The sequence below is a fragment of the Ceratotherium simum genome, chromosome 22, assembly GCF_057802395.1.
Source record: "Ceratotherium simum simum isolate JZ-2026a chromosome 22, ASM5780239v1, whole genome shotgun sequence".
NCBI classification, from domain to species: domain Eukaryota; kingdom Metazoa; phylum Chordata; class Mammalia; order Perissodactyla; family Rhinocerotidae; genus Ceratotherium; species Ceratotherium simum.
Window position 1 is genome coordinate 39,090,481 of NC_141921.1, and position 14,059 is coordinate 39,104,539.

The 14,059-nt window shown below is 49.9% G+C and overlaps 1 protein-coding gene across 4 annotated transcripts in view; it reads right to left on the reverse strand.

Moving 5' to 3' along the window:
* The window catches only part of PLEKHM2 (pleckstrin homology and RUN domain containing M2), a 37,833-nt gene extending 24,417 nt beyond the window's left edge, over positions 1-13,416 (reverse strand). For 2 of the 4 annotated variants that reach the window (XM_087446760.1, XM_004425609.3), the window contains exon 1: positions 13,252-13,413. In XM_087446760.1, the coding sequence (XP_087302886.1) occupies positions 13,252-13,311 (60 nt within the window). In that variant the 5' untranslated portion in view covers positions 13,312-13,413. Of the gene's footprint in view, positions 1-13,251 lie in introns of all 4 variants that reach the window. The other 2 variants (XR_015555847.1, XM_087446759.1) reach the window with 2 other exon arrangements.
* Between the last annotated feature and the right edge of the window lie 643 nt (positions 13,417-14,059).

Consider the following 14,059-nt stretch of genomic DNA (forward strand, 5'->3'; position numbering starts at 1 on the left):
AAGGTTGTGCAACTATGACGTACAACTATCTGCTGGGGCCTTGGGGAGAAAAAGGGGGAAAAAAAAGGAGGAGGATTGGCAATAGATGTTAGCCCAGGACCAGTCTTCCTCAGCAAAAAGAGGAGGATTAGCATGGATATTAGCTCAGGGCTGATCTTCCTCACAAAAAAAAAAAAAAAAAGAAAGAAAACTCCTTTGACCAGTTTTGCCAAAAGAGAGGCAAGAGAATGGGGGTTGGGGCCGGCCCAGTGGCGTATTGGTTAAATTCACACACTCTGCTTTGGTGGCCCAGGGTTCGCAGGTTTGGATCCTGGGCACGGATATATGCACTGCTTATTAAGCCATGCTGTGGCAGCATCCCACATATTAAGTAGAGGAAGATGGGCACAGATGTTAGCCCAGGGCCAATCTTCCTCAGCAAACAGAGGAGGATTGGCAACAGATGTAAGATCAGAGCTAATCTTCCTCACCAAAAAAAAAAAAAAAAGGGGGGGCCAGCCTGGTGGAATAGAGGTTAAGTTTGTGTGCTCCACTTCGGTAGCCCGGGGTTCGCAGGTTCAATCCCAGGTGCAGACCTATACACCACTCATCAGACCATGCTGTGGCAGCAACCCACATACAAAATAGAGGAAGATTGGCACAGATGTTAGCTCAGGGCCAATCTTCCTCACCAAAAAAAAAAAAAAAAGAGAGAGAGAGAGAGAGAGAATGGGGGTGGAGTGAAGGAGTCATGTCCTTGAACAGGAGAGCCAGGACGGGATTCACGGCTGCAGGGGAGGGTGGCCACAGATGGGAGCCCAGACGCAGGTGGGCTGGTGTGCTTGATGGTGGGAGGATGAGAAAGCTCTTTTCAGAGGAAAATTTAAAAATAAGCAGGGTCAGCTGAGAATGAAGAGAGGGATTAAGATTTAAAGTAATTTTTTTTTTTTTTTAAAGCTGTGGTTTCCCTAAAATTCTTTGACTCAGGCCTCGTCTCAAAGGCACGTTCCCAGAGCACACCCTGGACTGGCCAAGCTGCCCTTCTTTCCCAGCTCCTGATTCTCTGGGTGTGATAGGGCACCAGCATTGGGAAGAACTGGGCTCAGCCCGCCCTAGACTCTCCCAAGGCCAGGAGGCCGCTGCTCCCTGCTGAGCACTCTGGGAAGACTGGCCATCACGAGACTGTGCCAGACCCCATGCTGTGGGGAAATGTGGGTGGCACACTCCAACAAGCCAAGAAACGCCTGACTCAGAGCATTTTAATTAGGGTTAGTCCCACTCTCTGCTCTGAGCTGCCACAGCCCGGCCTTCTCTGTCTTGTCTCTCTCTTATAGACACATACCCACGAAACAATTTCTAGTTCTATGGTTGGTACCAAGAAATCTTTCCAGAATTGGTCCCTAATAGGTAACTCTAAGGTAGCTGTGAAAGATTATAAATGGCCAAATGAAAACACGCTGGTTACAGATGACCTCCTTTCTTTCTCCCTGGTCAAGCCCAAAGAGGCTATGATGCTGCTCAGCAAACAGATGGGAGATCTGGAATCTAAATCTGCTACCTACTCACAGGGGGGCCGCGGCGGGGCTGGGAGGGGCACGGTCCCCACTCCTATATTTTCAGAGCAGGATAAAAATCCCGGCCCCAGCAATGGCGAGAGAGTCTGCGGGCTGGACAGACCCCGGGCTGTAAACGCGCCCGTGTGAACTGCCCGACCACCATGGGGCTCACTGATGGGCCTGCTGCACCTCTGCTTGGCACACAGGAGGCACAGACCTATAACGCAGGAGAAACCTGGCCCTCTTCCACCGCCAAGGGAGGAGGTCGCCAGGTAACAGCAGCCGCTCTCCTGGCTCCATGGAGAGACCAGGTATATTTAGATGACAGACTGCTTAGAACAGCTTCAGCAGTTCAGGTCTAGGAGATGGAAATCCAAAAGCAGAAAAGACCCCAACTGAAGGAAGGGTCGACTGCCACCTGACCTCAAATCACCTTTTAAAAATTAAATCAATGATGGCCCTGGTTACATATAAGCTCAAGCCAACTCAGAGCCCCCTGAGCTGCAGGACCCTCTGAGGCCACCTAATCCCTGAGGCTGCCTCTCACTCGATGCTCCTGCTGGTGCACTATGGGCGAGGGACGAGTCTTATGGGAAGTGAGAGGGCACTGCCTGCCTTGCCTTTGAAATTCTGTTCACAGTGCGGCTACTGATGGGTCAAACTGCCCCTGTGGTCCTCACGGACATTCAGTCTTTTTTTTTTCGGTGAGGAGATCGGCCCTGAGCTAACATCCGCCAATCCTCCTCTCTTTTAGCTGAGGAAGACTGGCCCTGGGCTAACATCCGTGCCCATCTTTCTCCACTTTATATGGGACACCGCCACAGCATGGCTTGCCAAGCGGTGCGTCAGTGCACACCCGGGATCCGAACTGGCGAACCCTGGGCCACCGCAGCAGTGCGCACGCACTTAACCGCTTGCGCCACTGGGCCGGCCCCCATTTTTTTTTTTTTTTTTTGTGAGGAGATCAGCCCTGAGCTAACATCCACCAATCCTCCTCTTTTTTTGCTGAGGAAGACGGCCCTGGGCTAACATCTGTGCCCATCTTCCTCCACTTTATATGGGACGCCGGCACAGCATGGCTTGCCAAGCAGTGCGTCGGTGCGCGCCCGGGATCCGAACCAGCGAACCCCGGGCCGCCGCAGCGGAGCGCGCGCACTTAACCGCTTGCGCCACCGGGCCGGCCCCTCAGTCTTCTTTCCAAGGCACACCCTCACAGGAAAGGCAGAAGTCAAGCCATGTGATACCATTTATTACCTTTGGGGTCAGGATGTCCCCAAACCTTGATGCCCGGACTCCCCCAGGGAGAGGGACCTTAACAGAGCTCATCCATATCAGAGACAGCTGGAGAAGGGTTGATGTGGTTAGAACTACCCAACGTGCCCTTCAGGGAAGCCACCAAAACAACTTCCCCACCTTGGTCTTGCACCAGCAATTTGCACTGGCTTCAGGCTCAGACACGGATTTGAAAAGAAGGCCAGTACACATTATCCATCCCCTCAAAAATAAACAAGTAAACAAATAAACAAATACGGCAGGCAGGCTGGAGTCTTTTAAGTCTTAGCAAAGCTTTCTAAGAATAATAATGCCTGAGGCCGGCCCCGTGGCTTAGTGGTTATGTGCGCGCTCCGCTACTGGCAGCCCGGGTTCGGATCCCGGGCGCGCACCGACATACCACTTGTCCAGCCATGCTGAGGCCGCGTCCCACATACAGCAACCAGCAGGATGTGCAACTACGACATACAACTATCTACTGGGGCTTTGGGGAGAAAAAGGGCAAAAAAAAGAGGAGGAGGATTGGCAATAGATGTTAGCTCAGAACCGGTCTTCTTCAGCAAAAAGAGGAGGATTAGCATGGATGTTAGCTCAGGGCTGATCTTCCTCACAAAAAAAAAAAAAAGAATAATAATGCTTGTTTTACATAATCCAAGGAATGGAAGGCCACTGCCAACAGCATATCTGTAGAGGATCTCCACTGGAATCTAAGACAAGGCTGGGTGAGGGCCAGGCTGAAGAATTTCAGAACCTAAGAGCAGAAGACCTTTCAGAACCTTAGAAGTCACTTGGTTACAAAGCGGAGTTTCCTGGGGCCTCTCATTCAGGAAGAGTGCGGGGTGGGGGGTTTAGAATGAGCGAGAGAGAAGCTATCAGTGAATAAAACTTTGACTACTGAATGTGCTGAAAATCAGAAAAATAATCACTTAGCCAGATCTCTCAATTTGTAGGCAGGGAGATTGGGGTCCAGGGAGGTGAAGACACTTCCTGCACCTCCTGGGTTTGTCCAGTGGTCTTTCTGCTTTACTGCAGAGTCTCGGCCAGGTGTGCTGAGACCACGGAGGTAGCTATTCCTGGAGCTCCTTCTGTTTCCATCCCACGTGGGGATAAAGTGACGGTCAGGGGCACCTTCTGTGACCACCTGGAAAGTGCTCATCCCAACGTCTTACTGAGGAGAATAGAGCAGTAGGGGCCTTGGGCCATTCCCAGGGCTCTGTAGAATGGGAGGTGGGGGTTGGGCATTGGGGGACAATGTCGGGAATGTCCTAGTTGCTTCTTTCCTAGACAACAAGAGACTGTCAACAGAGGCTTCGGCCCACTGGGTGTCTACTGCTCCACTGACCCCAGGCAACCTCAATGCTTCTGACTAACTCTCCTAATTTGAAAATCCCTCACCTGAGATCCCACTCCACTTTAGCCTGGAAAATATTTCATTCCCAATTACAATGACAGTAGATTACAGAACTTGAGAATGCAGAAATCACCCCTGCGTAAGAACCAATCAGAGATCCTGTGATTCAGAAATGATCAGCCTGGTTTCTAGGTGGGCATGAAAAACGCTGTCCTTCAGCCAATGCCCCTGCCCAGGAAGGGCTTGTGCCCAGGCTGAGTGGCATCCTGGGACTGACTGGCACTCTCACATGTAGAGTCATCATAAAGGGTGTGCTCTTTGTTTACCACGGGGCTGCATTGTTCCTTAAGCAAGTTGGGTGAAAACAATGCTTCTTCATTTGCCACTAAATACACCCAATTATACAGCTTTCTTTCCCACCTCCCAAATCACTGCTCATTAGCCCCTTTGCTGAAGAGTTGGCAGGCTCTCTGCTTTAGTGGTAGCTCTGTTGAAAGATATGCAGGGGAAAAAGCTGAAAAAAGCAGGTACTTGAATTATCCATGGATTTCATTTTTTTGTGCTTTCTTTGGGGTGTTGGAATAAAGATAGTAGAAGGGGATTGGCCTAGTTGGGCACAGATCTCTTGGGTAATTTGACTGAATATAGTTTCCAAAAGCAATTAAAGGCTTCTTCTTCCTGGAAGGAGAGTGTCCCAGCCCCAAGGTACCATGATTGTTCTGCCTCTGAACTCAGCACAGGCCTTGACCTCTCATGGAGGGACCAAGGACTCCTTTCCAAGTGGGGAGGAGAATGGTAAGAGGCTCTGCCAAGAGGTCCCTAGGCAAACACCAGAGACCTAGAAGCCAAGCAATGGCCTAAAAGAACACACAGCACACACGATTCTACTCCATACTTTTACTGCTGGGATGGACGCAGAAACTGTGCACTCTGTTTTCTGAACGCGCCCCATTCTGTGTTGCATGTGGCACTGGTGGGAGGAGGAAGGGAGTTTTTCAAAGCCTCATTTTAATCAGTCTTTCAAAGCCCAGGAGGCTTCACTGGTTTTGTGTTCATCTTTCACTTCCCTTTTCCACTGCTATACCTGCAAAACGACCTCACTAACGCTGCCCCACCCAGACAACCATTTTGTTGCTAAGGAAAATGGTCATCAAGTCCTGTCCATCACAACATTAGGCTGGAAGGACACTAGGGGGACCCTTGCCTCCATTCCAAGGCTGTGCAATACAGTCAGACTTAAGAGGCTGAAAATGTAAATACAGGGTTAGGAAGCGTGGCAAGAATTCCATGGATTACAAATCCATAATGGTTATTAAAGGACATTAGGGAGGGCCTGAGGTATACACCTGATCCATGGTGACTGTTTAATGTCTGTCTCCTCTTCTAGAGTGTGAGCCCCAAGGGGGCTTGGTGGGCTCTGTTCACTGCTGATTCCTAGTGACTAGAAGAGTGCTCAGCATATCACAGTCACTCGGCAAATATTTGTTAAATGAATAGGTAGTTTTATGGAGGACTGGCCCACAAGATTGACCCATGGTGATGGATCATCTGTTAGAATTTGAAGACAGACATCATGGAGACGGAAAAGGCTCAGAGAAATGGAAGAAGCAAAGCCAGAAACATGGTTCACATCCAGCTCTGCCCCTTATGAGCGTTACCATCTTGGGCACGTTACTTCTCTAAACCTCATGTCCCTCATAGATTAAACAGGGATCATGATCCATCCTGCAAGTTTGTTGTGGGCCTGACCAAGGAAATGTGTGTAAGCAGCAGGTGCTGAATAAATTAAGTGTAAGGATTCCTCCTGTATCATCACTCCCTTTCCTCTCGGTGTGTTTGGACATTTCATGCCTCAGTAGTCTCTAAGACCAAAAACAATGAACCTTGGGTGAAAGTGTGAACAGAGGTTGACTACTTACACAAATTAAGTTTGGAGATTTTTGTGGATTTCAAGTCTACATTAGTCCCTTCCTTCTTCTCATATGTTACTGGGTTTCTTAGAATCTGTCAGTTCCAACTCTTAAGTACAGTTATCCAGGGAGGGGGGGAGATTATAGGAAATGAATACTTTCTTCCTCATGTATTTCTATAATGTTTGTAAACACTTGTAAGCAAAGGAAAAGAAGATAAATTACAAATACATAAAGCGGAGGAGAATGTCTGTGTGGCAGGGCCAGCTGCTTTGCTAGCAAGAGAGGGGAGATGCGGGCCGGCCCCGTGGCTTAGCGGTTAAGTGCGCACGCTCCGCTGCTGGCGGCCCGGGTTCGGATCCCAGGCGCGCACCGACGCACCGCTTCTCCGGCCATGCTGAGGCCGCATCCCACATACAGCAACTAGAAGGATGTGCAGCTATGACATACAGCTATCTACTGGGGCTTTGGAGAAAAAAAGGAGGAGGATTGGCAATAGATGTTAGCTCAGAGCCGAGAGCCGGTCTTCCTCAGCAAAAAAAGAGGAGGATGAGCACAGATGTTAGCTCAGGGCTGATCTTCCTCACAAAAAAAAAAAAAAAAAGAGAGAGAGAGGAGATGCTCTCAGGACCCTGGATGGTTATAACCACCAACAGATCAACGACCTGAACTTTCAGCTCCAGCCAAATGGACTCTCCCAGAAACTGTCCCTACTCTCCTGCCTCAAACGGAAGTTGTAGGACGTTCATACCTTAATCGAGCAGCAATGAAGAGGAGCACAGGGCTGGAAAGGAAAGTTCACCTAAACGAGCCAGCCCTGCTGCCTAGTTGAGACCTCCAGGGAGGAGAACTCTGGGCCCAGAGTTGGTCACTCCACATTGCACGGTGGGGTTCCAGGTCCCAAGCTGAGAAACTGGCTTCCTCAGCAGCAAGGCCACCCAGGAGAGCTTTTTATCCCAAGGGAGAAAAGCCCCGTTGCTTTCCATGGATGTAAGGGCACCGCCAGCTTCAGTGGCACCACACTCTTGCCGTGGTGGTGAATCTTGATGCCCGAGATGAACACCGAAGATTCAAGGGGGAAGAAGGACCCACTCAAGAGCCCCACGGTACCTACAAATGCCAACCTTCTTCTTCCCACAACGTTCACCCTCCAAATACCAGCTCCTTACTTTCCACATTAAAACATGTCTTGACCACTCCACCCCTTACTCGGCATTAGTTTTCAGACCTAACATTTTGTCCGCCAGCAGCAGATTTTCAATTTTGCTGGGAATTTCTTTCCCCAGTGGGCTCCAGCTGGATGAGTTTTGGGGGGACCCACAGTAATCACCACTGTTCCATCTGAGACTCTGGGGTGTTCACTGTGACTACAGAGAGACAGCTGTGGCCCACTCGGACTGAACAGGGGGCCGGCTGCTGCCAGATGGCAACCTGCGTCTGTCTAACCCCGGCGCAGATGAGTTTCTGCCTGGCCTCCAATCATCAAACAGGGACTTTCAATCTGGATGGACCTAATGCTAGAGCCAAGCCACAGAGAAAGAGGGGACCCAGGGTATTCTGTGATGGGACAGAAAGGACCACAGTGTCACAAAGCTTCTACCAGAAACCAAACATCAGAGAAGCATTTTGTAAAAGGAGAACCATATCTGAAAACTGAATGGGCAGGGCTCAGAAAAAGCAGCTATCACTTCTCCACTAGTATCCAATGCTGGGCCTGGGTGGGGTCACTCAAGGGGTCAGGTGCACACCTATGTGGTTCCCTTATACCACTCACTAGATAGCGTCTGTTCTGCGAGAGAGGAAAGGAGCTGAGAATAGCTACTGCCGACATCAGGACACAGGCGGGGGAAGAGGAAGCGAGACGAGCAACCCTGACCCTTAGCACTTCAGTTTATAAAATGTGTGTGTGGATTTTATTTTATTTAGATCTTGGCCCAGGTGACTCAGGTCATTAGGGATTTTCAGAACCCTTAAGATTTTAAAACTCTTAAGAGTTTTTCCATGAAGCCAGAGAGAACAAAACTATTGATTGAAACCAAATGGTCAATATAATTCCCACATATATCTACCAGGCCCTCTCTAGAAATGAGCTGCCCTAGCTAATTTTTAATGTACTGGCAGATTTAACCTACCTGAAGGAATGGAAAAAAAGCCCACCTCCCAAGCCAGCCTTTTCAGCCGCACTGACAGGCTGGATAGAACAACAGCTGCAGCTCATTGACCAGTGTCAGCAGACCCCCGATAGGGAGACCCCTGCTCAGCGCAGGGTGTGCTGGCCAGAAATAGAACCTCACGCAGAGCCTAAACTGCGGGCAGGATGTCTGCTGAGATGGGTGGGCGACCCAGGTTGTCCTGGGCAACTCAGGAGCATTCCTGAAGGATGGTTACATAAATTCACTTATTTATCCTGTTTAAGGGGGGCAGATTTGGAGCTGACAAGATGGAGAACAGGGGCCGCTTACCTTTTATTTTACACATTTCTGAGCTATTTGTGTGTTTTTAAAAACAACTACTCATTTTCTTAGAATAATGTCTCCTTCTCTTATCCTAGTCAGTGTCCCTTGTTGGAGGCAATATCACCTCCTTAAAGCAAGTCTTCTCTGGCCACCTCCTCCACAGCAAACTCCCCTGCCAATTCTTTATCATATTATCCTGCGTAATGCCTTCATAACACTTATCGCAATCTGAAATCATCTTTGGATTGGTTTGTCCACTAAAGTATCGCTCGCCTCCTCCTACTGGAATATCCTCTCCATGAGGGCAGGGATCTTATCTGCCTTGCTCACTACTACCCTCCTAGGGCCTAGGACAGTGGGGACGCATGGAAGGTGCTCACTAACGTTTTTGAAAAACTAAATACACAGACAAGTGATGGGATTTACGAAGGTCCGTGTTCATTCTGCAAGCCTGATATAATGTGCAAAAACACAGTCACATAGAGATTTGGTTAACGCTAGGATCGGTCACACCAATTTTTCTGAAAGTGATCCCCAGTGAGGCTGTTTTTGTGTGCACACATGTTCATGTATCAAGTACGGCCTGCCAAATCCAGCCTGTTGCCTGTTTCTGTAAATAAAGGTTTATTGGAACACAGCCACACCCATACACATATGGATCATCTGTGGTTGCTTTTGAGCTGCAAGGGCAGAACTGAGTAGTTGTAACAAAGACCACGTAGGCTGAAAATACTTACCATCTGGCCTTTTATAAAAAAGTTTGACAAACCCTGAGCTGAAGAAACAGAGAAGTATGGTTTTGACTGAAAACTGCACAAGAGTAAACTGCAGAGTTCACATAGACACTTGCGAGTGACAATGGTAGTGAATACTTTATTTAGGCCTTGTGATGTGCTAGGTATTGTGCTAAATGCTTTAGGTGTATTATCTCCTGTAAGTTAATTCTCATCACAACACTATGAGTAAGTTCTGACTGCTGAGGCTAACTGAGGTCCAGTAACTTGCCAGGGTTAACATGGGCAGTGACAAACTCAGAATTCAAACCCAGATCCAGGTCTGTGCACCCCTGAAACCTGCATTTGCATCCACTCTGCTGTATAGACTCCAAGGAAAGGACTTTCTAGCCACATCTAGCAGAACCCTCAGCACTCCTGAGACTGGTCTGTCTCCTCCCTGTCCTCAGAAGACAACCTGGACGTCCCCACTTCCTGGGGATGCTTAGGCTGTTCCTTCTATCTTAAACGCCTGATTCCTCTCTTTCTCTGAATTCTACCAATTTGTCAAGACTCAGTTAACTCCTCCTTCTCTGAGGGCTGGCTTCTCCTCGCCCTCAGAGTTACATTTTTAACTCTTCCTCCAACCAATATACAAACTGTTGGAGGGCAGAGGCTGCTTCTTAAAGCACAGAGCCTTTGCTCATACTGCATGTGTATGCAGCAGGCACTCATGCTCCTCAATAACAAACCAAAACTCTCATAAAACTGCTGCCTTCCCTCCCCTGGAGAAGATGCTCTTTAGTAGAACCACATGCCAACTCAAAACGCCAACACTCTCTTTGACTTGGACATCTCTCTTTAACTATCAACAAATCAGCAACCACAAGCTTTATTATCAGCACCCGGGATGTTTCTGCTACTTTCTCCCTTTCAAGAACATATGGAACTTGATTTTCATTGTTATCATTTTCATTTAACTGTACTATTAAACTCTCCAATTCTCTCTAACCCTCAGGAATCCTGCCTTCCTATCAGAACACAAGTTTCCTTGGATCCCGGTGGGATAACCGCTATTTCACCTCTCTGGTGTTACAATGCATGTTCATCATCACAAAATGTAGGTGTAAAAATAGCTGAACTCAACAATACTGCCTGGGGAGCGTAGTTACACTTGGAGGTGTAGTTTCTGGGAGGGGAACAAGGGGGGCTTCTGGGATGATGGTTATGTTCTGTTTCTTGATCTAGGTGTGCAATATGTAGATGTGTTTGCTTTGTGAGAACTCATTCAGCTGTACACTTAGGATCTGGGCACTTTTCTGTAGATATATTCTATTTCAATAAAAAGTTCTAAAATATGCCTTGCAAACATAGTAATACACAGTGGATCTTTTTTTACAGAAAAGCACATCTCATTTTCTTCATGCAATATCCTTACAAAAAAGATCAGTGAGACCATTTTACTAGTGGTAGGATGAAAGAAAAAAGGCGAAGCAACTCTCAAGGCGCCATATAACAAATTTAGGTGAGACTGGTGTTCAAGGACAAATCTGACCCCAAGACTGCCAGGCCTCGCCTACTCCCGTAGCTGAACTAACTGATTCCTATTAGAAGCAGATACTCTGATTCAGAAAACCAAACTCACTTCATGACCCAAGAATCATAAGACAGTTATCTGAAACAAAACATACAACGGAAGTGGGTAACAAGTCCAAATGGTGTTATATAATAGCCTTTAGGTGGTGAGGCACTTAGCCATCTTCAGACCTTGTAAAAGTGAGGAATTGGCTCTACCACAAACAGAAAAAGCTACCACTTATGCTATAGACTAATGTTTGTGTTGCCTCCCCTCCAAATTCATATGTTGAAATCTTAACCCCCAAGGTGATGGTATTAGGAGGTGGGGCCTTTGGGAGGTGCTTAGGTCATGGGGGTGGAGCCCTAATGAATGGGATTAATGCCCTTATAAAAGAGACTGAGGAGAGCTCCCTCACCCCTTCCCCCATGTGAGGACACAGGGAGAAGCCAGCAGCCTGCAACCCGGAAGAGGGCCCTCGCCAGAACCCAACCATGCTGACACCCTGTTTTCGCACTTCCAGAATCCAGAACTGTGACAAATAAACTTACGTTGTTTATAAGCCACCCCGTCTATGGTAATTTGTGATAGCAGCCCAAACAGACTAAGACAACTTATTAAGACTAGGTCAAGCACTGGGCTAAACACTCTCCATACATACTCTCATTCACTCTTCATAACTACCCTAATTGTACCCCTGCTTTACAGATGAGAAGACTGAGGCATGGAGAGGTTAAGGAACCTACCCAAGGTTACAGGGTTATTAATGGGCAGGGCAGGGATTCAACCCAGGCAGCCAGATTCCAGAATCCATGTTCTTAACCATGATGCTAGTCATGCCTTGGTTGTGATGCACCCAGAGATGGGTTTCCAGTTTCTAGTGTGCGACATATCTTCTGGTGTGCATCATAGCTCAATAAAATGTGCTTGTTCCAACGCAAACAATTATAAGAACCTTGACAAGCACACCCAACTCCATAAATGGCAGCCTGATTTACAGAGTGGATCTCTGCCTTCAAAAGATTCCTAATTACACAGATGACAGAGTGTCCATGGCTACCCCCTTTCTACCCCATTTATTTGTTGGAAATCCAAAGACAATACACTTGGCCTACCTGAAGCCATAATCAGCCCAGATTAGATGAGAAAGGTCAGCGGTCTTACTCTCTCTTCCATTACTAAAGATGTATTGCTTTAACAAAGTATTTGCTCATCCTTCTTGAGTAAGCAAAAACTATACCCCAATTGCATCAGCAAAGCTCAGGAAAACTAAATAAACCTAACTTTTGTTGGATGTCTGCAATGCTACTTTTTAGAGGAACATTTTAGTAACAGCATTTTGAATCTACTTTTCTTTTTAAGCCACACTGATCTTTATGAAAGGTAAAATTGCTTTCATAGGTTACTTTTGAGGAATTTAAGTAGGGAAAAAAGTTATTTAAATATAATAGTTGATTTAATTAATTCTCTGCATTTTGATTTGTTGAAGTAATTAAAATAATCTGATGAGGCTTCTCCCCCAAGTCATCCCTGCCACACACACACACACACACACACACACATTCTGAGACTATCAGCTGTGCCAGGAATGCAAATTAGGAAAAAAATCCAACAACATGATTGTCAATCCATCAAATGATTGTCAATTCTGGTTTGGTTTTAAGTGAGTATGAATTCTTCCTTCTAGCACAGGACCCTTTTTCAGATAGGCTGACTTCCTCATACATACAGCGACATACCCTTAATAGGTAATATTTTTTCTACTTGAAATTGGGACAATGATCTCTACTGCAGGGAGCCCCGCACAGCAAGGTGTCTGTGGTGTCACCAAGTTCCACTGGTCACCATCAAAACTGCAATCTCCAGGTACTTCAGGTTCTAAATCAAAGCTCTGAAATGAGCCTCTTCAAAATTGCCATTCTTGAGCAAGATTATTCAGGGAACTTCCCGGGACCGAGGCAATGTCACCCAGAACTGGGAAAACTGGAAGCTGCTTATCACCGGCCTTGACCCTGACTGTCGGACTCCCAGGCGCAAGCCCTGGAAGATGAGGATGCAGGGATGCCGCCCAGAGATGCGCTGCCCGCTCGGGTCCTCCCAGAGCTTTCCTGCTGCTCAAGTGGGGGGACACTGGCGGGTCGCGGCCCCTCTGTGTGGCGCAGGGTCCCCGGGCCTGGCTTGTGGAAGCTCTGAGGATGCTGACCTCAACTTTGTTCTTTAAAAATAGCTCGGAGGCCGCGGCGCTCACGTGAGCGGCCCCGCTTCCCCTCCATCGGCCCGGGGTCCCGGCGGCTCCTCGCCCCGGGGTCGCGGAGGAGAAGGGGGGTGTCCCCGAGCCCGGGTGACCGGAGGGACCCCCGGCCCGGGCGAGCGAGCCGAGGGAAGGAGGGGCGCGGGGTGGGCCCGGCTCTGGCTCGGGGAGGCCCGGCCGCGCTCACCTTCTTCACCGACAGCGAGATGTTCTCCAGGATCCGGTCCTTCACCTCCCGCGGCTCCATGGCGCCGCCGCCGCCGCCCCGCCCCCGCCGCTTCCCGCGCCGGGGGCCCGGGGCCGCCGCCAACCGCTGCCGCCGGCCGTGCGGGGGCTCCGTCGTGCCGGCCGCGGGGCCCGGCGCCCGCCGCCCGGCCCTCGCCTCGCCCGGCCCCTCGCTCCGCCGCGGCCCGGCGGCTCCGGAGCGCGGCCGGCGGGGAAGGAGGCCGCGGGCTGTGCGCGGCGGCGGCGGCGGCAGGAACTGATGTCAGGCGGGGCGGCGCCAAGGCGGCGGTCGGGCCGGGACGCCGGCGCCCCGAGACCCCGGGGTCCCCGAGACGTCCCAGGCCCCGGCCCCCGGCCCTCGCACACCACAGAGCCTTCAGCCGGGGAACCCCTCAGCCCCTCGAGCCCGGGACCCCCGAGACGCCGCCCTCCGGCCCTTGTCAGTCCACAGAGCCTCCGGCCGTGGACCCCGGAGACCCCCTCAGCCCCCAGACCCCGGGACCCCGAACCCCCACAGACCTCGGGCCCCTCCCCTCAGCCCTCGTCAGCCCATAGACCCTCCGGCCAGGGACCCCCAAGACCCCCACAGACCCCGGGCGCCCGACCCCCGGCCCTTGTCAGCCCACGCACCCAGGTCTCCTGACCCTCCTCAGCACCCCCGAGCCCCTTCACCCCCTCCGGCCGGCAACCCCGGAGGCCCCCCCAGATCCCGGGGATCTGGAGATCCCGCCCCCGCCAGCCGGAGATCCCCTCAGCCCACAGACCCCACT